Genomic DNA, 23,978 nt, shown 5'->3' on the forward strand with positions numbered 1-23,978 from the left:
GAAACAGGACATGGATCATTGTTGTCCATGAATTTATCTAATCCTCTTTTATAGCCGCAAAAGTTGGTGGCAATTCCCAGCAACTGGTATATTCAGAGGCACAGTGCCTCCAACAGCAAGACTCCTGATTGATCAGGTTAATTAAAATAAATAAGTAACCCACGTGCTAATCATGGGCTCCATCTGAGAAGCTGCCTTGCCCTGTCTCACACAGCGGGAGAAGCCTCTTCCAAAATAACCGCACCCATTGCGACCTGCGCCTGCCCCATTTGGAACCAAAGGAAGCATTCCCCTCCAAAACTACAGCTACGGTCGCATGCAAATGTCGCCGTCTAATCTAGGGTTCCCAGATGTTCCCGGGGACAGTCCCCAGATTTGCAAATCTGTTCCTGGGAAACATGGCAGCGGCAGCCTCAGCAGCCCAGAGCCAGTCTGGTAGCGCAGTCGGCTGGCTTCAGGAGCTGCTTGCTGCTCGCTGCCACTGCTGAAGGTGAACCAGGGACGTCCGGGGGGACAGATCTCCTGCCCCCTTTATTTGACAGATTGGGGGAGGCTCAGGAGTCACAGGAGGGTGGCTGTTGCCCAGGAGGGGTGCAAGGTGTGCGGTTTCTCTGCCAGGCAAGGTGCAAAGTCCTTTCGCACCCTGCGGAAGATAAATGCGCAGAGTTTTTTTAAAACTGGGCAACGGCCGCCTACCTGTGACTCCAGAGCCTCCCCTGATCTGTGAAAACAAAGGGGGAAGGGGGCAGGAGATCAGGGAAGGCTTGGGAGTCATGGGCAGGTGGCACGCCGTTGCCCAGTTTTTTAAAAAACTGCGCATTTATGTGCGAAAGAAGGGCGTTGCACCTTTATACAATATGCATGTGTGCTTGGGCCCAGGGTCTTTTGCCTCACCATCCCCACTACTGACTCCCTGTTGCTACTCAGCTTCAAAAAAGAAAAAAAGTCTCCCCGGATTCATTGAAAAAAATCTGGTAACCACACTCTAATCAATTAAAACTTGTTGGCTTAAGATTTCCTTAATTGAGTGGCAGCGGCTGTTAACGGCCCTGGGCAAGGAGCCATTTCCATGAGAAGATTGGCAGGCAGGGTGAGGGTGTGGAATAATTCTCCCTCTTGCGATCCCCTCCCGGGAAGTTCTAAGTGCGTCCTATGGTACCAAGGACAAACTTTTGTTTGAAGGCTGCTGCCCAGCCCAAGCCTAGCGTACAGGTGAAGCATCCTAAGGAGGGAGGGCGCGGTGGCAGGGGTGGCGCTTGAAGTAGCTGCCCATTCACAGTGGGCACCTGGGAAACAGAACGATCAGGCACACCCAAGTCTCCTGGTCGCAGTCTTCAGACTAAACATCAGGAAGAACTTTCAGACAGCAAGAGCAGTTCAACAGTGGGACGGACTCCCTTCGGAGGTGACGGACTCTCCTTCCTTGGAGATTTTTAAGTAGAGGTTGGGTGACCATCAGGGATGCTTTAGCTGCAATTCCTGCATTGGGGTGGGGGCAGGCCATTAGATTACATTTTAGAATCTACAGTTCTATGATTCTATACCTCAGTGCTGCTTACACTGGCTGGCAACAACTCTCCAGGGAGTCTTTTTGCAAGCCCTACCCAGAATTGAACCCCCTCCGGGACCTTCTGCGTGCAAGGCAAGTGCTCTACCCACTGAGCAACAGCCTCCCTGCATCAGGAGAGTCCTTCTGTTGCTGTCCTCCTGAACACATACATGGAGGCTCCCTCCCTCCCTCTCTTCCTCCTCCTCCTCCTCCTGCCTTTGCAAATCCACCGCTAGTCTGGAAAATTGCCTGGTGCGCTGCTTTTGCTAAACACTGCAATTACGGGGAGGGAAATTGCTTGGCGAAGTTTCCCCTCCCGCCGAAGCCCCGTTAATTTGGGCATAAAAGAAGCGCCTCCGCCATGCAAATGAGGGCCCTGGCGCCGCACACCCGGCAGCACCTCGAGGGCCCGAGCAGGCAGTTGTTAGCGCTGGTGGCTGGTGGGAGAGCTGGCTGTGGCTCCCTCATTTTCCTCGCTAAGCTGTGCTTGGGCAACGGGCCGGAAGGCCAGACGGCAGTCTCCTTGTCCGTGTGGCAAATGTCAACACACACACACACACAAATAAATAAATAAAGAAATATGCCAGGCACTTCACCAGGGGAACAAATTGCCGGGGTAATGGAACAAACTGTGCATTAAACGTGTGCTCTTTGCATTGCTCACCAGCTTTGCACTCGAAAACCGGCTGGGTTCTTGGGGGGGTGGAGGAGAGGGGCTGGCAGAAGAGGAGGTCTCTGGCCGTCATGCCTACGGTCTTGGCCTTTCCAAGCTATCGATTAGCGCAGCCTTCGTTAGCCAGGCTCTGAAATCGTTCATTTCATTTATTTTACTTTTCTGAACATGCACTTCCTTCCTCCTGGTTCTGGCTCTGAGGCCTTTTCCTCGGGGAGCTTCAGAGGCAAGAGAAACGATGGGCACACGTCTCCGCATCCTCACGACGTGGCCCTGGTCGGCAGCTTTCTAGCCGCAACCCATTTCCTACCCACCTCCCTATAATTTGCCCGTTGCGGAGCTTTTAAAAGCTCATACGCCCCGTCGGGAAAATGAGAGGCAATAAGAGAACACAGGCAAAATAGTACAGGGCTGGTTTGCCAATGACCCAGGTTAAGAGAGGCTTTGGCAGGGCAGGATACCACCTTCCTGTTTTGGCTCACCACCTGAGCCAAAAGTGCTCCTGCAAAAGTGTTCTGTCTCTGCTTCTTGTGGGAGTGAGTTCCACAGTATAACACTGCAATGTGTGGAAAAGTTCCTTTCTTTTATCTGCCCTGAATCTTCCAACATCCATCGACTTCTACTAGCATGTCCCATCTTCCAAAAACTTTTTTTAAATCTACAAAAGCTATGAGAGGGGATCAAAGAGCTGGTGACAGAGCAAGCACACCACCTGCAGAAAAAGCCCCCAGATTCAAGCTCTACAGTTAAAATGCAAAAAAAATGTGCAAAAACTCTTTCTGCATTGAGGGGCTGTTGGGCCTCTTCAGACATCCTCCTTATTGTGCATCCATGATGATTTGCACCCACGATGGAAGACAGACCGTTATATGCAATTGGTTTGAACTCTCAATACTGTTCACACCTGCAAATATTCAAGGACAGACACTCTGCTTCCTTTCCAACCTGCAAATTCCTGCTGAAACCCTGGGGTCCTCCGCTCCGCAAACATTGCAGTGTGTGCTTTCGTTGGCCCGCTCTTATTGCCCTGTAGCGCAAGCGTGCCCCCCCAACCAAGACACAACAATCCGGCAACACTGGGGAAGCATTGCAGAAAAACTACTAAAGCGGAACGTTGTGTTGTGGACAGCCTGGTACAAATCCGGCACTAACTCACTACTATTTCATCAGTGGCAAATGGCAAAACACATCTGCAAAGGAAGACACCAGCCTGGGCTGCAGTCAAATTAAGACAAGAAGGAGTTTCTGTGTTGCAAACTCGCCTCCCAATTAACTGATGGCTTGCTCAGATTTGCCTTTCTGCCTGTAACCCAAAGTCAGGTTCCTCATTTGCAAATACACGTCGCTAATTGCCGCGGGAAAGCATCGACCCAGCCGCTGATTGTGATGCATTAATTACAAATCTGAAACCTCCTTTTCTTAAATTGGAGTGTTCTCCTGTGGTAGATACTGTAAGGTGATTTCTTGGTTACTGCTGTGAATGTAAATTTTGGGGGAGGGTGGGGTGGCATATCCTGTCTTCCTGACAATATAGGTAAAGGGACCCCTGACCATTAGGTCCAGTCGCAGACAACTCTGGAGTTGCGGCGCTCATCTCGCTTTACTGGCCGAGGGAGCCAGCGTACAGCTTATGGGTCATGTGGCCAGCATGACTAAGCCGCTTCTGGCGAAACCAGAGCAGCGCATGGAAACGCCATTTACCTTCCCGCCGGAGCAGTACCTATTTATCTACTTGCACTTTGACGTGCTTTTGAACTGCTAGGTGGGCAGGAGCAGGGACCGAGCAACGGGAGCTCACCCCGTCGCAGGGATTCGAACCGCCAACCTTCTGATTGGCAAGCCCTAGGCTCTGTGGTTTAACCCACAGTGCCACCCACGTCCCATCCTGACAATATAGCCTCACAATATTACCAGGAGCTCAATAATCATTTGAACCGATTGACAGCCCTTTTTAAAAAACAGAACCCTCCCACCATTCTGCTCTGGAGGGCTGGAAGAACCCCCCCACAAGAGGGGTGCCAATGTGAATAAAATATGGGGGCAGGTAAGCTCTGCCCCACATAATTGATCACAAGACAGGGTGTGTACACACACCATTTAAATGGCAATGCCCTTCAACTTTGGGGTCCCCGGTCCCCTCAAATATTTTATGGGGGGGAGGGACCTTGGCCCTTAGGAACTGGCTCCTGTGCCCCAGGAACAGTGCAATGGGGAGAAGAAGGGAAATGGTTCTGTCCAGCAAGCAGAAATACTTGCAGTGATGGAACAATCATAATAGCACGATGGCAGGTTCCCTCCAGATCTTCAATAATTGTTGGGAAAACTTTGGCCAGGGAAAGAGTGGCACGTACACAAAACAACTTCTTTCTTACCAGAGTGAAAGACTACGGAATAAATGTCACCCTCTGGTTTTCCGTCCATATTGGCTGACCCACTCACTTGTCTTCGCTGCAATCAAAGCCAATTGCATAATCTCACGCCCATTTGTACAGGGCAGTAGCTGTGGGGGGACTGCAGCCACTTTCCTCCTGCTGGCCACATTTGAGGGGTTGGATGAGGCCGCCCACTTGCCCATCACCTGACATCACGATGATGATGTTGGAGTCCAGCTCATAAGAACCTAAAACAGAGCTCGGCTGCTGGATCAGACCAGTGTCCCATCTAGTCCAGCATCATCACAGTGGCCACGCAGAGGTTTCCATGGGAAGGCCTACTAGCAGGACCAGAATGCAACAGCCCACTTGCGGTTCCCAGTGTGCTACCTCTGAGAGTGGAGGGAGAACCTCATAGCACGCCTCATAGCCTCTGGCGTCCTTATAACCCTCCAATCCCCGTTAAAAGCCACCCAAGTTGGTGGTTGCCATCCCTGTGTCTTGTAGAAGTGCATTCCGTCGTTTAACTTTGCGCTGTGTAAAGAAGTTCTTCCTTTTGCTGGTCCTGAATCTTCCACTGTTCAGGTTCACTGTTCTGGATGTTCCAGAGTATTGTGAGAGAGAAACCATCCCTGTCTCCACTTTCTCCATGCTGAGCATCGTTATCAAGCAGCTCTGTCGCGTCCCTGCTCCCTTGACTCTTTTCTAAACTGATACACACCCAAAATGTTGAAGGCTTCTTGCAGTGGCCAGCCAGACGTCCCAAGTTGTCTGCAAGCAAGACCTGGGCATGGCAGTCCTCTCCTCACCTGTGTTTCCTGGCAGCTGGTATTCAGAGACACATTCTGCCTCCGGCCGTGGAGGGAGAGCCTGGCCGGAGAACTCCTAGCCGTCAGCATGGACAATTGCTGGTGGAAGTGCCACTGTATTCTGCTCTGGTCAGACCTCACCTGGAGTACTGTGTCCAGTTCTGGGCACCACAATTCAAGAAGGACACTGACAAACTGGAACGTGTCCAGAGGAGGGCAACCAAAATGGTCAAAGGCCTGGAAACGATGCCTTATGAGGAACGGCTAAGGGAGCTGGGCATGTTTAGCCTGGAGAAGAGGAGGTTAAGGGGTGATATGATAGCCATGTTCAAATATATAAAAGGATGTCACATAGAGGAGGGAGAAAGGTTGTTTTCTGCTGCTCCAGAGAAGCGGACACGGAGCAATGGATCCAAACTACAAGAAAGAAGATTCCACCTAAACATTAGGAAGAACTTCCTGACAGTAAGAGCTGTTCTGCAGTGGAATTTGCTGCCAAGGAGTGTGGTGGAGTCTCCTACTTTGGAGGTCTTTAAGCAGAGGCTTGACAACCATATGTCAGGAGTGCTCTGATGGTGTTTCCTGCTTGGCAGGGGGTTGGACTCGATGGCCCTTGTGGTCTCTTCCAACTCTATGATTCTATGAAGTTGCAATGCAGAGGACCGCATCCGCCCTTCCTTTGTTTCTCCTGCCATCTGGTCAAGGAATAAGGCTCGCCTACATAGAGCTTCTCCTGCACAAGCCCCCCCGGGGTGAACCCCACAAACTACGTTTGACCAGAGCCTTGCCTGCCTTGCCCACCTCATCCCACTGCAAGATGGCGGCAATGCAGGGTCCGCCTCGTCTTTCAGAGATGGAACTGGGAGCAGAAGGTGCCCACCCCCATTCTGATGCACCCCTCTCCGTTCCACCAGGCTCCCTCCACCAAAGTTATTGCACATTTAGGAGAGAAAGAGCTGGTTGCCTGAATTCATGTGAACCGTTCATTGTTGTGAGGTTAATTTGAACATGGACAGAGGTAAATGTTTTGAGCCAAGTACACAGACAGTACACAGATGGTTCCAGTGCAAATATGCCCTTAACCCAAAAGGAGTGCAAAGGGCAGTCCATTTTTTGTTTCGACCTGTTTCTCATTTTTTTCCAAGCTTAAAAGTCCAGTTTTCCACATTTCTGGATTTTACATTTTATTTTACTTTATTGAAGCCCTCGCAGAAAACTGCCAGCATTTTAGTGTACTACCTTTTTCGATGCAATTTGTCCAACATATGCAATTTTTTGCAAGCAATCTTCTTTAATATAAAAGTATTTTTGAATGTTACTTCTGCAAATGTATGCATTTAAAAAAAAAAAACACATTCCCCTAATATGTATAGCTTTGTGCATATTATTTGCTTGGAGAACTGCATGACAAAATTTAGAGAGAAGTGCGGAATTTGAAGGATGGCTGTGCTACAGCTCGATGGTGTGTGGATGAAGTGGATTCTCTCCAAAAGGGGATAGGAACTGAATTTCACCTCTGTCCCTATAACCCCCATGCAGGTAATTCTGTCAAGTCTGAAGGACAGGACATGCATCACACAACACACACACACACACACACACACACACACACACACACACACACACACACACACACACAGACACTCTCAAAAACCCAAGAGCTTTACGTGATTGCCGCACATGCATCTTGATCATAGAATCATAGAATAGAATCATAGAATCATAGAGTTGGAAGAGACCACAAGGGCCATCGAGTCCAACCCCCTGCCAAGCAGGAAACACCATCAGAGCACTCCTGACATATGGTTGTCAAGCCTCTGCTTAAAGACCTCCAAAGTAGGAGACTCCACCACACTCCTTGGCAGCAAATTCCACTGTCGAACAGCTCTTACTGTCAGGAAGTTCTTCCTAATGTTTAGGTGGAATCTTCTTTCTTGTAGTTTGGCTCCATTGCTCCGTGTCCGCTTCTCTGGAGCAGCAGAAAACAACCTTTCTCCCTCCTCTATGTGACATCATTTTATATATTTGAACATGGCTATCATATCACCCCTTAACCTCCTCTTCTCCAGGCTAAACATGCCCAGCTCCCTTAACCGTTCCTCATAAGGCATCGTTTCCAGGCCTTTGACCATTTTGGTTGCCCTCCTCTGGACACGTTCCAGTTTGTCAGTGTCCTTCTTGAACTGTGGTGCCCAGAACTGGACACAGTACTCCAGGTGAGGTCTGACCAGAGCAGAATACAGTGGCACTATTACTTCCCTTGATCTAGATGCTATACTCCTATTGATGAGGCCCAGAATTGCATTGGCTTTTTTAGCTGCCGCGTCACACTGTTGGCTCATGTCAAGTTTGTGGTCAACCAAGACTCCTAGATCCTTTTCACATGTACTGCTCTCAAGCCAGGTGTCACCCATCTTGTTTTCTCTTCTATGAAAGTACCATGCTGATAGATGGGTAACCAATGGCAGGGGAGCTCTGTGCTGGTGGCCTGTGACTCTTATTGACCTGCCCACCCCCCCAAGATCAGCAGATGAGGCCTTGGGGGTGCCTAGCCTGGATGAAGAACACGGGTGCTGTGAGCCTAGGAAAGGGTCTTTTCAGTGGTGGCTCCTCATAAGTGGAACTGAGGTGCCTCTGACCCCACCTCACTTCTCCTACCTAGGCAGTTATCTTTCCACAAGCGCCAACACTGATGCCGAAATCCAGCATCGCCTGAGCTCTGCGAGTGCGGCTTTCTCCCGACTGAAGTGCAGTGTTTGAGGACCGGGACATACACAGGGAAACCAAAATGCTTGCTTACAAAGCTATTGTCCTACCAACCTTACTATATGCTTGTGCAACATGGACTACTTATAAACGCCATCTCCAACTCCTCAAAAGATTCCATCAATGGTGTCTCCAAAAAAATTTACACATCACTTGGGAAGACAGGCGAACTAATATCAGTGTACTAGAAGAAGCAAAGATCACCAGTGTTGAAGCAATGATTCTTCAACATCAACTTTGTTGGACTGGTCATGTTGTGCGGATGCCTGATGATCATCTTCCAAAGCAACTATTCTATTCCGAACTTAAAAATGGAAAGCGTAATGCTGGTGGTCAACAAAAGAGGTTTAAAGATGGTCTCAAGGCAAATCTAAAAAAATGTAGTATAAACACTGACAACTGGGAAACACTGGCCTGTGAGTGCTCCAATTGGAGAACAGCCTTTACCAAAGGTGTCATGGGCTTTGAAGACACTCGAACTCAGGACGCAAGGGAGAAACGTGCTAAGAGGAAGGCATGCTTGGCAAATCCACACAGTGATTAACTCCCGCCCAGAAACCAATGCCCCCACTGTGGAAGGACGTGTAGATCCAGAATTGGCCTCCACAGTCACTTACGGACTCATTGTTAAAACTGTGTTTATGGAAGACAATCTTACTTGGCTATGAATGATCGTCAGAGAAGAAGAAGTAGTAGTTTTAGTCGACTGGTTCTGATGCATCTGTTTTGGCAGGAATTTGGAGGAGGAGGAGAGACCTGGTGGCTGCTGCCACTATTAGGAACTGCCCTTTTGTGATTTATTAAATGTTTTTCAGGACTGCATTATTTTATGGATTTTTGAAATCCCATTTGTCTGCTGCAAACTGCCCAGTGGCCTGTGTAGCAGCAGGTGGCATTTAAATCACACACACACACACACACACACACACACACACACACACACAAATATATATATACAAGCACTGTGTATGTGTGTGTGTGCTTCTGTGGCTGACCTTTAGCCCATACACATTGCATGCACTGCTCAGTTGGTAGAGCATGAGACTCTTAATCTTGAGGTTGTGGGTTCAAGGCCCATGTTAGGCAAAAGAGTCCTGCATTTCAGAGGGTTAGACTAAATGACCCTCGTGGTCCCTTCCAACTCTACAGTTCTATGATTCTATGCCTGCTTCGTTTTCACAACAGCCCTGCAAGGTTGCTTGCATGATTCCCTTTCCACGGGCTTTTGGAACAAAGGCTGAGAGATAAGAGTTTTGCATTATCATTGCAGTGCATTCATTTGCTACCCTGAACTGCTTTGGGAAGAAGGACAGGAGATAAATTGGAATGATAACAATAGCACACATCAGGTGCTGTAAGATAAAGGGTCTGGGGGAGGGAGTGTCACCTGAAATCAAATCCATGTGCTTCTATTAATCTCTTACTTGGTTTTCATGAGGAGGTGTGGACAGTTTAGTATCTCTTAATGGCTAGAAAAACCATCGGTTGCCAAATGGCACAAACTGCCTGTACCTGAACACGGCAGAATCTGGGGAATTGCTGGTACAGAACCATAGAATTGTAGCATTGGAAGGGACCCCAAGAGCAGAATATGGCAACCCTTAAGCTGAAGACAGGCTTTTTGTTGTCGTTCCTTTTCGTACAGACATCGGAAGCTGCCTTATGATATTGAGTCAGTCCACTGGTTCATCTATAATGACTGGCAGCAGCTGTCCAAGTTTTCAGAGTTTTGGGCAGGAAGACTTTCAACCCAACCCTACCTAGAGATGCTGTCAGGGATTGAACCTGGGACCTTCTGCACTCCAAGCAGATGTCCTACCAGGAAGGTACACTCCTTCCACAAGGTAGCACGGAAATCTTCCTGCAGCAACTTACCCCAGTCTCTCTTATGCTCAACAGGCATAGCAGGTGTCTGTATTGCTGCAGAAACCCATTTGTCTAGAGCTGAGAGCGGGGCAGAAGAAATTGGTGTGTGGGTGTGCCTTGCCAGAGGAAGCACATCCTCTCGCAAGCCACTTTTGGCTGCCTCAGAAACGATTGTCTGACTTCAGCCTCGCTGAATATGTATGACAGAGGGAGCGGATAATGAACACTATGAAAGGGACGTCTTCCTTTTGTTAACTCTTGGAAGATGAGGTGCAATACGGCTGTAAGTGCATATAATAATAGTTGAATTATGCGCCTGAGTCCCTCCCCACCCTCCTCCCTGCGATCTGATGTTTCCACTGAAAATGCGCGGCTACGAAGCGGATAAAAGAATAGCAATGAATCCCAAAAGTACACTTGCGCAGCAAAAGTGCACCTCTTGCAGCAAGGACAACAAAAGTGCCCAGCGATGCACACACAAAGGCGGGGCGGACGGGGACATGTGAGGTTGCAAAAGGAACAAGCCCGCATGAAAACATGTATCACACATGCATCCGATCAGAGGCAGTGAACCAGATTCAGCCACTAGGGGTCGACAAAGCCGCACATGTAAATGGCTCCGGGCACACCCTGGAACAACGCTGAGACAGAAGGACCAGCGGTCCAATTCTGGTACGAAACAGCACCCCATGGCCCCTCCTGTGTGATGACACTCAGTTGGTTGAACATGAGACTTTTAAATGTCAGGGTTGTGGGTTTCAGCTCCACGTTGGGCAAAAGATTCCTGCATTGCAGGGGTTGGACTAGATGACACTCGTCGTCCCTTCCAGCTCTGCAGTTGTATCATTCTATGATCCGGCTTAGACCAAGAGGCTCAACCCAGTGTTGAATTTAGGGCCATTCCCCTGCACAGGCCACTGAGCCAAGGGGGCACCACATTGAGAAGATCCATCACTGAGAAGATCCATTTGGGGGCACCAAATGTTGGCCTGCCTGAGGGAGCTAGGATACCAAAGATGACCCAAGTCAGCCCCCACTCAGTCTCATTTCCCACGAACAGCGGGGTCCCACTTACCCGGATAACGTAGCGCGAGGAGTTCTTGTCGTCCAAGTTGACCGTGAGGGAGAAGAAGACGGCCGTGCTGTAGACGCCCTGCGTCTTGTACAGGAGCTCGTTGAAGTCCCATCGCGCCTGCCTGGCCGTGGTGGCGGCCATGTCCCAGCCACCGCAGTCCTCTAGGACGTCCAGCATTGGCCGGGCGCCCTGATGGTCGATCTCCGCCATGTCCAGGCAGGAGCGGAAGAATTCCTTGACCTTCCGCTCGGCCGAGGCCTGGTAGGGCCTTCGGATGGGCCTCAGCAGCAGGCGCCGCAGCTTCTCCTCGTTCTGCTCGCCGATGGCGGCGATGATGCCGTAGATGAGCTTGTCCTCTGGGATGGCGTGCCGCCGCAGCCAGCCGCCGCAGGCGAAGGAGTAGAAGTCCTTGCAGGGGTCAATGGTGTGGTCGATGTTGCCGGCGACGAAGCGCGACACCTTGACCAGGGCCTTGCGCTCCTGGCATCCCTTGAGGCAGTAGGCGTCGTATTCAAGGGCCACATATTTCAGAACCAGGATGCAGCCGAGGATGACGCAGAGCCCCGCTGCGAAGACCAGGCCCGAGAGGAGGCAGATCTCGCGCCGGCTCCAGCGGGGAAGGCCGGAGCGAGGCTTCTTGGGCACCGTTGCGCCCAGCTGAAGGTTGAACCCGTTGGGCAGGGTGCCGCTGCTGCTGTACTTGCTGACATACCTCACCTCCTGGAACTCGTCGTAGTGCGCCGTCAGAGAGTACGTCTTCTCCATCTTCGCGGCAGCGGATGTTGGGCTCTCAAAGTTAAGGGGCGCCCCGTGCGATGCTAAAATCCAGCACTTCCTCTCATGCTTTGTTCTATGTCATGGTTGCGGTGCCCGGTGCAGCCGAAACAGTTGCGCTACCCTAAAACCGTCTCCGCTGGCAGGCCAGAGGAGAGCTTGGAGGGCTGGCTGGGGACAGGGGGACAGAGGTCACCGGGTGGCCATGATGGCGCTGCTGCAGGAGATTCCAGCAGGGGGCGTTTAAGGCAAGCGACCAGGCAGACAGCAGCAGCAGCAGCAACAGAAGTTCCTGATTTGGAAGCACCTCAGTCCAGGGAATCCCTCGCGGGACGGGGGCATCCACGCGCGCGGGGAACAGGTGGAGCCGCTTATTTTCCGCGTGAAGAGGCGGGGGCTGCTCTACAAAAAAAAATATAAAAAACAGCAGCACACATACAGTGAGATGTTTTAATTAGCGGGAGGGAATTAATAGCATCCTCGGGCGCGCAATAAGAGGCTAGTCAGGAATCGTTCCCCGTCCGCACGGGGAACTGGTGGGGCAGGGAGCGGGGAGAGGAGCCTGATCTCACGCCCACCTCCCCGATCCAGCCCCGCCAAACTCTCCCCACCCTTCCTAAACTGCAAACTCCCTTCCCTGCTAAGGCCCATGAGATTACGCGTCCGACAAAACTACCCCCCCACCCTCTCCGGGAGAAAAAGGCATTTTTAGCGGGACAGACTCCAAGGAGAGGCATTGCCAGGGGCCGCAAGGAGAATAGCAGCCCCCCCCCCAGCTCCCGGCGGGAAGAGACGCGCGCCTCTTTGGAGACGGGCGGGGGGCGCTTGAAATTGGGACCAGTTCATCGGGAGCCCCCTGGCCTTTGAATCATTTCTCCCTTCCAACTAGAAGATGATCCTTTGGGGTTTTTGTCTTTCGAGGAATGGGTCTCGCTATGGATGATCTAAGGGGGTGTGTGGAGGCGATGCGCGCCCCCTCCCCATCTCTAAGACTCGCCGGCTTACAAAGACTCTTTCCATCGCGGAACAAGGGGAAGGAGGCAGCGGGCGGAGAGGTCCGACCAGCCCTGCTACATCTAACTTCCCTGCAGCTCGGGTCGCCCCCATCCCATAACTTGAAGTCGGGGGGACGAGACATAGATCTCCCTTTTGGGGTTTGGGCACCGCCGATCGTCTCTTTTCGCCTCTTCTGTGAAGGCTTTTCCGCCCTGCTTGTCTTTCTTGCGCGGCTTCTCGTCGGGAGAGGCAGAGCGGGAGTCCCAATCTTCCGGGACCACCGCCAGAAGCAATGGGGGTTTTTTTGAGGGGGGGCGTCTGGGACCTCCAGCTTGCCAGGGCTTTTCCTCGCCTTCTCTTCCTCCCAGGCAGACTTGCAGCCGATCCCAAAGGAGGAGTCGGAGGGGGGGGGGAAGCTAGCGGGACCCCACGACGCCCGGCCAGCCATGAGAATTGGGGGTGGGGTGGGGGCACGCCGGTGGAAGGCGTGCCGGGTCCGCGCAGGGAAGAGAGCGATCCTCCAAGCCTCGCCAACTTTCCAGCTCCTCTTCCTCCAGAATAAATGGGGGGGGCGTTTAATTCGCGGGGCCCCCTCCGACGTGCCCCCTTCTTGGGGATAAGCGTCTGCGCCCACTCACGGTGGGAGGGGGGTGGAGGAAGAAGGTGGTGTGTGCCCCCCCCCCGTCCCATTGTTCTTGGCCACCTTCCCCCAGAGCGCAGCGGCTTCTTCTTGGCACAGCTTTGGGGGGGGGGGCTCAACAGCTCCCCGTCCCTCGAACCGACCCCGACCCCCCTCCCACTTTGGGACATGCCCGAGCACCGCTGCCCACCCCTCCCCGTCCGGCCGCCTCTCGGTCTGGATCTGTTGCGCTCTCCACGGCGCAAAGAAAGCAAGCCCGGAAAGTTGCAGGAGCAGATCTCTGGCTCCGGATCGGGATAGCAGGGGGTCGGCGGGGGGGCACGTCTTCCTTTCTTGAGACCCCCACCCTCTCAAAAAGAAAGCTTACCTCCCCCCAAAAGAAACCAAGTTGCGCGGAGCAGAACCGGTGCGCCCCGGACCTCGCTGCCCAGTGACGGTCGCGCAGTGGCTGCGCCGGGAGGCAGAGCTGGGCGGGGGGGGGCGTCTTTCCCCCCTCCCGGGTCCGATCCCCCCTCCCCAAGTACCTGTAGTCAGAGCCTCGGGTCGCCTGGCTCAGAGCTGCTGCCTGCCTGCCTGCCTGCCTGCCGGAGGAGCCGGCGGTGAGGAGGGGGGGTGTCTTCGCCTCAGCCCCTCTTTCCGGGCTCCTCCAGCCCGACCATCCCCTCCCCCCTTGGAAGTGAGAGAGAGAGAGAGAGAGAGAGAGAGAGAGAGAGAGAGAGAGAGAGAGAGAGAGAAACCCGCTCGATGATTATTATGCAAATAGCCCGGCGGTGCCTGAGCTCCGAAGTCTTACCTCATCCCTGCCAGGGCTGAGAGAGGGAGGCAGGGGGAGCTGGCGGGGGGGAGAGAAGGGGACCACCTCCTCGCCCCTCCCTCCAGTGGGAGAGACCCCTGGGAGTGGGGAGGGGAACCCCCTGATTACTTGCAGGAGGGGTCAAGAGAGACCCCCCTTCTATAAGAACTGGTTGAGGACAAACCCTGGTGAGTGTGAAGCGGGCGGGGGTCATCGCCCCTGGACCTGGGCAAGGGAATGAGAACGGGTTAAAAAAAGGGACCCCCCCAAAAAAGAATCTCACTTATAGACTCCTCTCGCTGCAAAGCGGAGAGAAGCCCTTTTCCTGCGTCTGGAGGGACTGGAGAGTTTCCCTTCACAGATGTGGTTGGAGGAAGCGCCAGATGTTCGGTTTTTTTGTGGCGGGGGCAATTTCGACCCAGACTGGGCGGGGGCGCGCGGTTCAGCTGGCTCCTCCAAGCACCTGAAGAACCTGGCCCGCAGCTGGGGCTCTCTGCTTGGGTGTCTGGCCAGTTGCAAGGGGTGGTCCCTCCCCTCAGGCTTGGCTGCGGGGTGGACCCGATGTCCTCTGGGTTCCTTGCCTCTACAGAACGGCATTCTTCAGAGCTCTCTCTCTGTGTGCTTCCACAGGGGGTGTTTGCTGGGGGGAACAGCTGTGTGTGTGGCAGTTCCGTGCCTTTGCTGAGTGTGTGTCTGCCAGGAAAAGTAGAGATGGGCGTGGATAGGAGGGGTTGTATCGTCCCTCCCTCCCTCTCCCCCCCACCCCACTTCCAATATCCAGATTGAATCCAATCGGGAACATAACGCTGCATTGCAGATGAATCCCCACCATAAGTCCGCCCTCCACAGCGGGTGTCGCCGGTGGAGATTTATAGCCCATCAATTACAGCGGGTGTCACTCTGATCTGGGTAAATCAAAAGGGTTTGAATATTTATAGGGGGCACATGATGCCACGCACCTGCGGCTACGTTGGCCCTGCTGGCATGCCGCAGAGGGCACGGCGGGCAGCCCCCTCCCTGCGCCCTGTTGGCTTGGTCTGGGAGGCATCTTGCTGGGACAATTGACCACCTGTGGCTGCACTCGCCTGCAGGCCAAGCCGCTCTGCCTGAAAAACTTACCTGCAAGGCACTCGCTTGGCATTTTAGAGCGTCCCAGGGCGCATTGTTCTAAAGATTCTCACGAGAGCCTTATAGGGTAGGCCATGATTATACGCACGTTTTACAGCTGTGGGGGCAGAGTCAGGGAGAAGTGGCCTGGCAAGTTTGGGGCGGAGGCACGGTTTGAAGGAGGAAATCCCTGACTCATCGCCCAGTCTTTGCACTCGTGAGGTCCAAATGTGGTCCTCCAAGTCTCTCTGCCATTGGAGCTCTCGCCATATCATACACCCACCCACACACCGCCAGGTCATGAGCTGGGATAGCTCAGTTGGCAGAGCATGAGACTCTTAATCACAGGGTCGTGCGTTGGAGCTCCATGTTGACTGAAAGATTTCTGCATTGCAGGGGGTTGGACTAGATGACCCTCGGCGTCCCTTCCAACTCTACCATTCTATGGTTCTATGCTCCTGCTCTGCATTCTCCTTTACTGCTTTGGCCAAGCTGAAATGTCTCCTGAAACTCAGTTAATGCCTTCTTCTTGGCTGGAGGGAAGACAGAGACTGGAGGGAAGACAAAGGCGGATTTAGGGCAGTGAAAATTGTTCCCTCACACTGGGTACTGAGCTATGATATAGTGCACATGCAGAACAGAAAGCAAGAGGTGTGTGTGTGTGTGTGTGTGCGCGCGCGCCAAATTTTGGCCTTGCACAGGGCACTGCTGAAATATGAAAGACCAAATTCTACCCTTGGTGTGTTTGTGTGCGTGTAGAATTTTTTTTAAAAAAGGAAAACATAAAGGACCCCTAGACGGTTAAGTCCAGTCAAAGGCGACTATGGGATGTGGCGCTCATCTTGCTTCAGGACGAGGGAACCGGCATTTGTCCACAGACAGATTTCCGGGTCATGTGGCCAGCATGACAACCACTTCTGGTGCAACGGGACACCGTGATGGAAGCCAGAGCGCAAAGAAATGCTGTTTACCTTGCCGCCAGAGCGGTACCTATTTATCTACTTGTACCGGTGTGGTTTCGAACTGCTAGGTTGGCAGGAGCTGAGACAGGAGCTCACCCCGTCACGGGGATTCAAACTGCCGACTTTCCATTTGAAAACCCCAAGAGGCTCAGTGGTTTAGACAACAGCACCACCCGCATCCCAGTGTAGAAACTAGCCAGCTGTACAAAGATAACCTTTACTTCTCCCACTTGGAAATGTTTTGCAACCTTTCTTCGATACAGACTTATCTCCAGCCCCTTGATCATTTTGGGTGTCCATTTCTGAGCTCTCGCCAGCTCTTCCAATATCCGCTTTGAGGTGCAGGGAGGAGAGACAACGCAGAGCAGCTCTAGGATGGGGAACCTGGTGGTCTTCCATAACTTGGTGAACTCCTACTCCCATCAGCCAGCATGGCCAATGGCCAATGATGGGATTTGTAGTCCATCAATATATAGAGGACCACAGGTCCCTTGTCCCTGTGTAGCTTGTTGCATAGGAGCATCGGAAACAACCTTCTACAGAGTTGGACCAATGGTCCAACTGGGTTAGCTCAGTGTTGTCCTATGACCATGAAAAATAGAGTCCCTTGGACCACTCACCTTCTCTTCCCCAAAGCCAAGGATGTTTCAAGGACAAAATGGGATTCTCCACAGTAGGGGATGGGTGGTGCCTCTGGTGGGTGACACGTTGTCATCCTTCTGGGGTCGTTTGTCCTCCTTTGGTGCCCACTCTCACCTGTGGCTCCTGTGGGATGTGAAGCACAAGAGCAGTCAAGTGCAACATTCCTAGAGTGGACATGTTTACACATGGGGAGGAATGTTTGTCCAGCCAGCAGGTAAACTTCCTGTTTCCTTCTGGGCTGGGACAGACTTCCTCTGCATGTGACTAGAGGTGGGCGTGGCCTCACCTGTGCAGGTAACATCAAAAGCACAGGGCAGGGCAGCTATCTCTCTCTTTGACTACATGCATTGAAGAAGCAACATAAGATGCTCTCTTGGCCTCCAGAGAGGACAAAGGGGCTGTCTCCTTATGAGATAGTTTCCAGGTATGTGTTACTTTTCTAAGCTAAGTCTGCCTTCTGGGATCCGATTGTGAACAGAATGTGAGTAAACTTTTTTATACTTTTATAGAAGACTGTGTCGTGTCTTATCTTTTATGAGGGAATAAAGGGAAAATACTAGAACAGTTATTATATAGGCTTTAGTGACCCTGAGCAAACGCATCCGCTGTGAATTTAAAAAGGGGGGTGTTACTCTGCTAAATTGTGAACTTGGTAACACAAGTTGGAAAGCCTATTATCAGACAATATATCCTTTCCTGCATCCCTGAACATTCCCACAGCTCCTGAAAGCTGTCAACATGCAACAGTGGCTACACCCTGGGAACGGCTTCAACTGGTCGGCTAAGCCAGGTGAGGGGAACTGATGGGTCTCAAATCCTTGGGGAGTTAGGGATGTTCCCCTGAGTGTGAAGACAGGCTCTGGAGGATTGAGCAGACCAGACCAAGAGTGGGTCCAATGGTCAAGAAGGCAGTTCCTGCACATGCTGCAGAGGGAAGTGAGGGCCAGATGGGGCGCATCAGTCTGGGAAAGGAGCCCATCTAGGAGAAGGAAAACTCCGGTCCTAAATCCCAGCTGCCTTGAGGGATATCTTCAGGAGAAGAAAAGGCTAGGGAGTAAACCCTACACAAATCTGGAGTGGAGTCCTCAAGACAGTTGGATGGAGCCTTGTCTCCCTCCTTCTGGCAACTCCTGCAGCCAAGCTAGTGCCACATATCTTGATCTGCTTTCCTTTGGACCACATCAATGAAGCTGGGAGGGGAGTCTTGTTGTCTGGTCAGCCCAGGACCTCCAGACACACAGCCCACGCTTGCACAAATTAATGCAGCAGTTTGATGTAGCACACTCCATTGTCTCTTGAGGCAGATGGATACCAACCAAGTATGTATTTGAACCTGTTGTGTGAATTCTCATCCATGGAATTTGTGTAGTGGTGATCAAGAGTTCCTCTTCGCACGTGCAGAGTTTTCTTCTTCTTCTTCTTCTTCTTCTTCTTCTTCTTCTTCTTCTTCTTCTTCTTCTTCTTCTTCTTCTTCTTCTTCTTCTTCTTCTTCTTCTCCTCCTCCTCCTCCTCCTCCTCCTCCTCCTCCTCCTCCTCCTCCTCCTCCTCCTCCTCCTTCTTGAATTACTACCACTGGCTTCCCAAGTGAGTTTGTCCCTGCCACTCTCTTTAAGTGGGCCTTGAAGAGAGCCGTGAAGGGGGAAGCCGGCTGATTAATTAGAGGGAGGGGGGGCTTCTGCTAGCCAGAAGGCAGAGGGGAAAGCGTGGGAGAAAAGCCAGAGAGCTTTCACAGAGGGCCAAGGGTGAGTGAAAAAACGGGGTTGATGGAAGGCGGCACACTCAGGAAGAGACGGGGCTGGATGGCAGAGCATCAGCTGCCAGCCAGTGCAGGCACCACCGAACTAATCGACTTACTGAAAGAACTTCATGGTGAGTTTTTCTTTGGGGCGGGGGGAGTGCTGCCTCCTAATCAGATTTAATTGTGCCACCTGAATTTGTCAGTATGTGACAGAATCCCACCCAAAAAGAGGAGAAAAGATTCCAGCAGTTGCTTTTTGTCTTGAATGTCAACTTTCTCAGGCCAGCCCTGCTAAGGCAACCCTCCTCCTCCTCCTCCATGGGTTTGGAGCGCAACAAAAATCCCTCTAGGAACTTGTGATGGGGAGAACAGTGGGTTGGGCTTTTCATAGTTCCAACCCAGGAATGATCTACCCCGAGTCAGAACACACAGATCCCTCCTATGTTATTAATGGTGGTAGCCGCTTGCTCCCACAGGGTAGTAAAAATTACAGGCTGCACAGAGTGGCTGAAATAATAAATCCCAGCCTTTTGCTAAGCACTACACAGTCTTATTATTATTTTTTCTGCAGGACTATGAGAGGGTTGGGTTTTAAGTAAGGACGCAGTTTGCTACAGGGCTGCTGCAGAGAGCTACTGAGAGAGTCACACGTGGCTCCTGGCTAGGAGACTGAGGTCTGTGAGCCACCAAGTCTCCCTTGCCTTTGGCATAATAATAAAGGAACAATAAATATTTATAAACACCTTTTTTTTTTAAAAAAAAAAAAGCACCCTGGAACCCAGTACAGTATGAAACACAGAATGAACAATGATGGAAAACCTGCAGGGTAGCAATCTAAAGAAACAGACACACAATGAGGATGGAGAGAAAGAAGAAGAGGGGGGGGGGAATTGAGGAAAGATTTTGGAGGAAGAGAGGTAAGGGAAAATAAAAATTGCCAGCAGAACGGAAGGCAGCCTTAATAAAGCCTCTGTCCCTTTTTCTCAGCCTCAGTCTCCCACCTGCAAAATGGGCGTAGTATGACTCACCTACCTTGCAATGGTGTTGGGAGGAGTTAATGCATGTGAACTGCTTTAAACAAGACATGGGGTGGCCCTCCAAACGGGAGAACCAAACAAACCTGGATATTACCCTAGATGTTTTCCATAAGGTTGGAAGTTCTTAAGTTATTTTTCCTTACCAGTCTGAGGACAAGACTTGGGTGAAGTACCTGCTCACCTCCTCGCAGGGTATCTACAAGAAAGAAGATTCCACCTAAACATTAGGAAGAACTTCCTGACAGTAAGAGCTGTTTGACAGTGGAATTTGCTGCCAAGGAGTGTGGTGAAGTCTCCTTCTTTGGAGGTCTTTAAGCAGAGGCTTGACAACCATATGTCAGGAGTGCTCTGATGGTGTTTCCTGCTTGGCAGGGGGTTGGACTCGATGGCCCTTGTGGTCTCTTCCAACTCTATGATTCTATGATTCTATGATCTGCCTGCCCCCAGCCAGGCCACTCCAGTGCAAAGGAACAGAATCCTCTTAGAGTCATTGAACTATAGCATCTAGTCCAACCCCCTGCAATGCAGGAATCTCAACACAAGGTCCCGCACACAATTTGAAACCATACCAGACCCTGCTTAGCTTTGCAAATGTGTTCACCGTTTTATTCTGCGGGGGTCTGATCTGAGGGCTGGGTAGGGTGCACCTCCTTATCGGAGACCAGCAATCCTCCTTGGATCAGGCCCCCAGAAGGTTGCAATGCGGCCCCTGGTCTGTAAAATCTCCCCCACCGCTGCCCACTACTCACCAGTCTAACCCAGTCCCTCCTCATCATAAGGGTCTCCTGCTTTCTCCAGGACTTTCCCCCCGCCCACCAGCCTGCATGCCCACAGATTAGGCTGTAAGTCTTCTCATTTTCCTTTCTGCAGGGGCCTACCGCGAAAGAGCGTCGCTCCTCTCCGGTGGGACACGTCATCTGTCACTAGCGAGACAACGGAGCATTTGTCTCTGGCAGCCGCCGCGATGGAGTGAAGGGAGCAGCCCTTGAAAGGGTCCCCAGGTTATTGACGCGCCTTGTTCTGAGCTGCTTTGAATTCCGGCAGCGGGACGGAGCCACGCTTGCAGGCCTCACCCTGGCAATCCCCTCGCCAGGCGCTGCCTGGGATGCGCAGGATGCCAAAGAGAGTGCTGGCAAGCCCAGCTTAACAAAAAGAGTCATTTTGAAAGATGGGGGAAGGTGGAGGAGGACAAAGCTGCCACATTGCGGCTTAGGGCCCTTGTATTTACGGGACTGCCTCTCCTGGTCTGCCCTGCAGAGGATCTTAAGGTCCATGAATAACCATAGTTTAGAGGTCCCGGGCTCTAAGGAAGTCAGACTATCCTCCACCAGGGCCAGGGCCTTTTCAGTGATGGCTCCGACTTGGTGGAATGCTCTGTCCCATGAGACCAGGGCCCTGCAGGATTTAACCTCCTTCCGTAGGGCCTGTAAGACAGAGCTATTCCACCTGGCCTTTAATTTGAATTCAGTCTGATCTTTTATTTTCCTTCTCTTCCCTCCCCCTCCCCTTTTATAAAGCTTACCCACTCTGGGTAAAGTTAAAGGTAAAAGGACCCCTGACCATTAGGTCCAGTCACGGAAGACTCTGGGGTTGCGGCGCTCATCTCGCTTTACTGGCTGAGGGAGCCAGCGTACAGCTTCCGGGTCATGTGGCCAGCATGATTAAGCCGCTTCTGGCGAACCAGAGCAGCGCACGGAAACGCCGTTTACCTTCCCGATGGAGTGGTACCTATTTATCTACTTGCACTTTGACGTGCTTTTGAACTGCTAGGTAGGCAGGAGCAGGGACCGAGCAATGGGAGCTCCCCCTGACGCGGGGATTCGAACTACCGACCTTCTGATCAGCAAGCCCTAGGCTCTGTGGTTTAACCCACAGCACCACCTGCGTCCCCACTCTGGGACCCCACAGCTAATTCTCCCCTGGCCTCTTTGCTGGCCCAAGAAGGACTAATTCAGCCAGCTAGCCCTGATGACTAGCTAATGTTTATTGGATGGATTTTCCCCAAATTGATTTTTGAACTTTGAATTTTATTGTCATTCATGCTTTTATACTGTATTTTTATGCTGCTTCTATGTTGTATTACAATTCAGTGTTTTAAATTTGTTGTTAGCTGCCCTGAGCCTGGTTTTCTGAAATGGGAAGGGCAGGGTATAAATAAAAAAAATTATTATTTATTTATTAAAGGAGCAGTAAAGAGGAGAGTGAGAGGTAATAAGACAGCCGTCTTCGCATATCTGAAAGGGATGTCACATGGAAGATGCAGTAAGCTTGTTTTATGCTGCTACGGAGGCTAGGACTCGAAACCAGTGCTTTTTTTCTCCTAAAGAAATGTTTAGGGGTACTCTCATTTTCCTTCTCATATTGAAATACTGCTCCTCAATGAGGCCAAAACTTAGATTCACAAAATGTTTAGGGGTATGCGTACCCCTGCACACCCCCCAGAAAAAAGCACTGACTTAAATCAATGGACATTGGCAGACGTGGGTACTATGCTGCTCTGTGCAAGACCAAAATTTGGCAACCCCAGCCCCCCAGCCCTTCTGCTGCCTTCCCAAATGTGGGTAAGGAGGTGCTCAACTTTGAGAAAGAGGTGTGAGGCTCTGGCAGGTGGTAATAATAATAATAATAATAATAATAATAATAATAATAATAATAATAGTTTATTTATACCCCGTCCATGTGGCTGGGCTTCCCCAGCCACTCTGGGCAGCTTCCAAAAAATATTAAAATACAGTAATGCATCAAACATTAAAAGCTTCCAAGAGCTCTCTGTCTCTTCCCCAGAGCTGGGAAAGCATTGGGAAGGAACAGAGAAAACTCTAGGGCCTCGTCAGAGCCTCGTGCCTCCTTCCTACAACCCAGCGCCCCCTCGGATCAGCACCCACCACTCGCACACCACTCGCACGGCAATGAATTCAAATTCCAGGAAAGGAGATTCCTTGGACGTTTCTAAGCAGAGGTCGGGTGGCCATCTGCCAGGGATGCTTGAGCTGAGATTCCCGCATTGCAGGGGGTTGGACTAGATGACCCTCGGGGTCCCTTCCCATTCTATGATTCTATGACAGGAAGCTCCTGGCCCAAATCGTAGCTGGTCCTGAGAGGCGAAGAAGGAGAGCAAGACGTTGTGTGCAGCTAAACGACAGCCTCCGACCAGAAGCATTTTGCAGCCGACTTCATTGCGAGAACTTAGAGTGTGCATGTTTGTGGCTCGGCAGTTTGTCGTTACATATTAAGTTAGGGAAGATCTGCAGGCGTCGGCAAGGAAACAAATGGTCCCACGCCACCAAAGAGAACAACAAATACACCAATTCCGAATTAGATCACTGGATCTCCTGCTCGTCTCTGTTCCTTCTTCATGCTAGCGTTTCGGGCACTGCGTCAAAATTATGGAGCTCATTCAGTGTTGGGACCGGCTACTTTCAGCTGCCAGCGTTAGGAACGGCTCTACCATTAGGTAAAGTGGAGAGGCTGCCTCAGGTGGCAGATCCTGGGAGGTGGGTGGCAGAGAGGCGTTGGAGAAGAGACCTGTCTGTGCCACACAACCTGCCCTGTGTCCTTGACTAAGTCAGCTTCCTGGCTTCATTTGGGGTGGATGACACTGACCTCCCTGGTCAGACATCCTGTTCTCACAGTGGTCAACCAGATGTCTATGGGAGCAGGATCCAAGCAACACTCTTCCCTCCTGCAGACCCTCTAAATGTTTCAGTTTTCCAGGGACGTCCTTGACTTAGAGAAGCTGTCCCCATTTCTGATTCGATCCCGGAATGTCCCACTTTCCCTTAGGATGTCCCTATTTTCATTGGAGAAATGTTGGAGGGTATGGAGTTATCTGACCTCCTTAGCTGTCCAAAGGCAATCCTGTGTAGGGAAAGGGTTTTTTAAAAATGTTTAATGTTTTATTATGTTTTTATATCTGTTGGAAGCTGCCCAGAGTGGCTGGGGCAACCCAGTCAGATGTGTTGGGTATGGAATCTCAAAAGATTCCACCAACAGTGTCTCTGAAAAATTTTACACATCACTTGGGAAGACAGGCGAACTAATGTCAGTGTAGTGGAAGAAGCAAAGATCACCAATGTTGAAGCAATGATTCTTCAACATGAACTTCGTTGGACTGGTCATGTTGTGCGGATGCCTGATTATAGTTTTCCAAAGCAACTACTCTATTCTGAACTTAAAAAT

General features: G+C 51.4%; 1 protein-coding gene across 1 annotated transcript in view; it reads right to left on the reverse strand.

Annotated features, from left to right (window-relative positions):
• Nucleotides 1-12,273, reverse strand: part of ECEL1 (endothelin converting enzyme like 1) — a 54,842-nt gene extending 42,569 nt beyond the window's left edge. The window contains exon 1 of the mRNA XM_081190181.1: nt 11,111-12,273. Coding sequence (XP_081046307.1) covers nt 11,111-11,875 — 765 coding nt within the window. The 5' untranslated portion in view covers nt 11,876-12,273. The remainder of the gene's footprint in view (nt 1-11,110) is intronic.
• Nucleotides 12,274-23,978: the final 11,705 nt, after the last annotated feature.

The sequence above is a fragment of the Podarcis bocagei genome, assembly GCF_964188305.1.
Source record: "Podarcis bocagei genome assembly, chromosome: 4".
Lineage (NCBI taxonomy): Eukaryota > Metazoa > Chordata > Lepidosauria > Squamata > Lacertidae > Podarcis > Podarcis bocagei.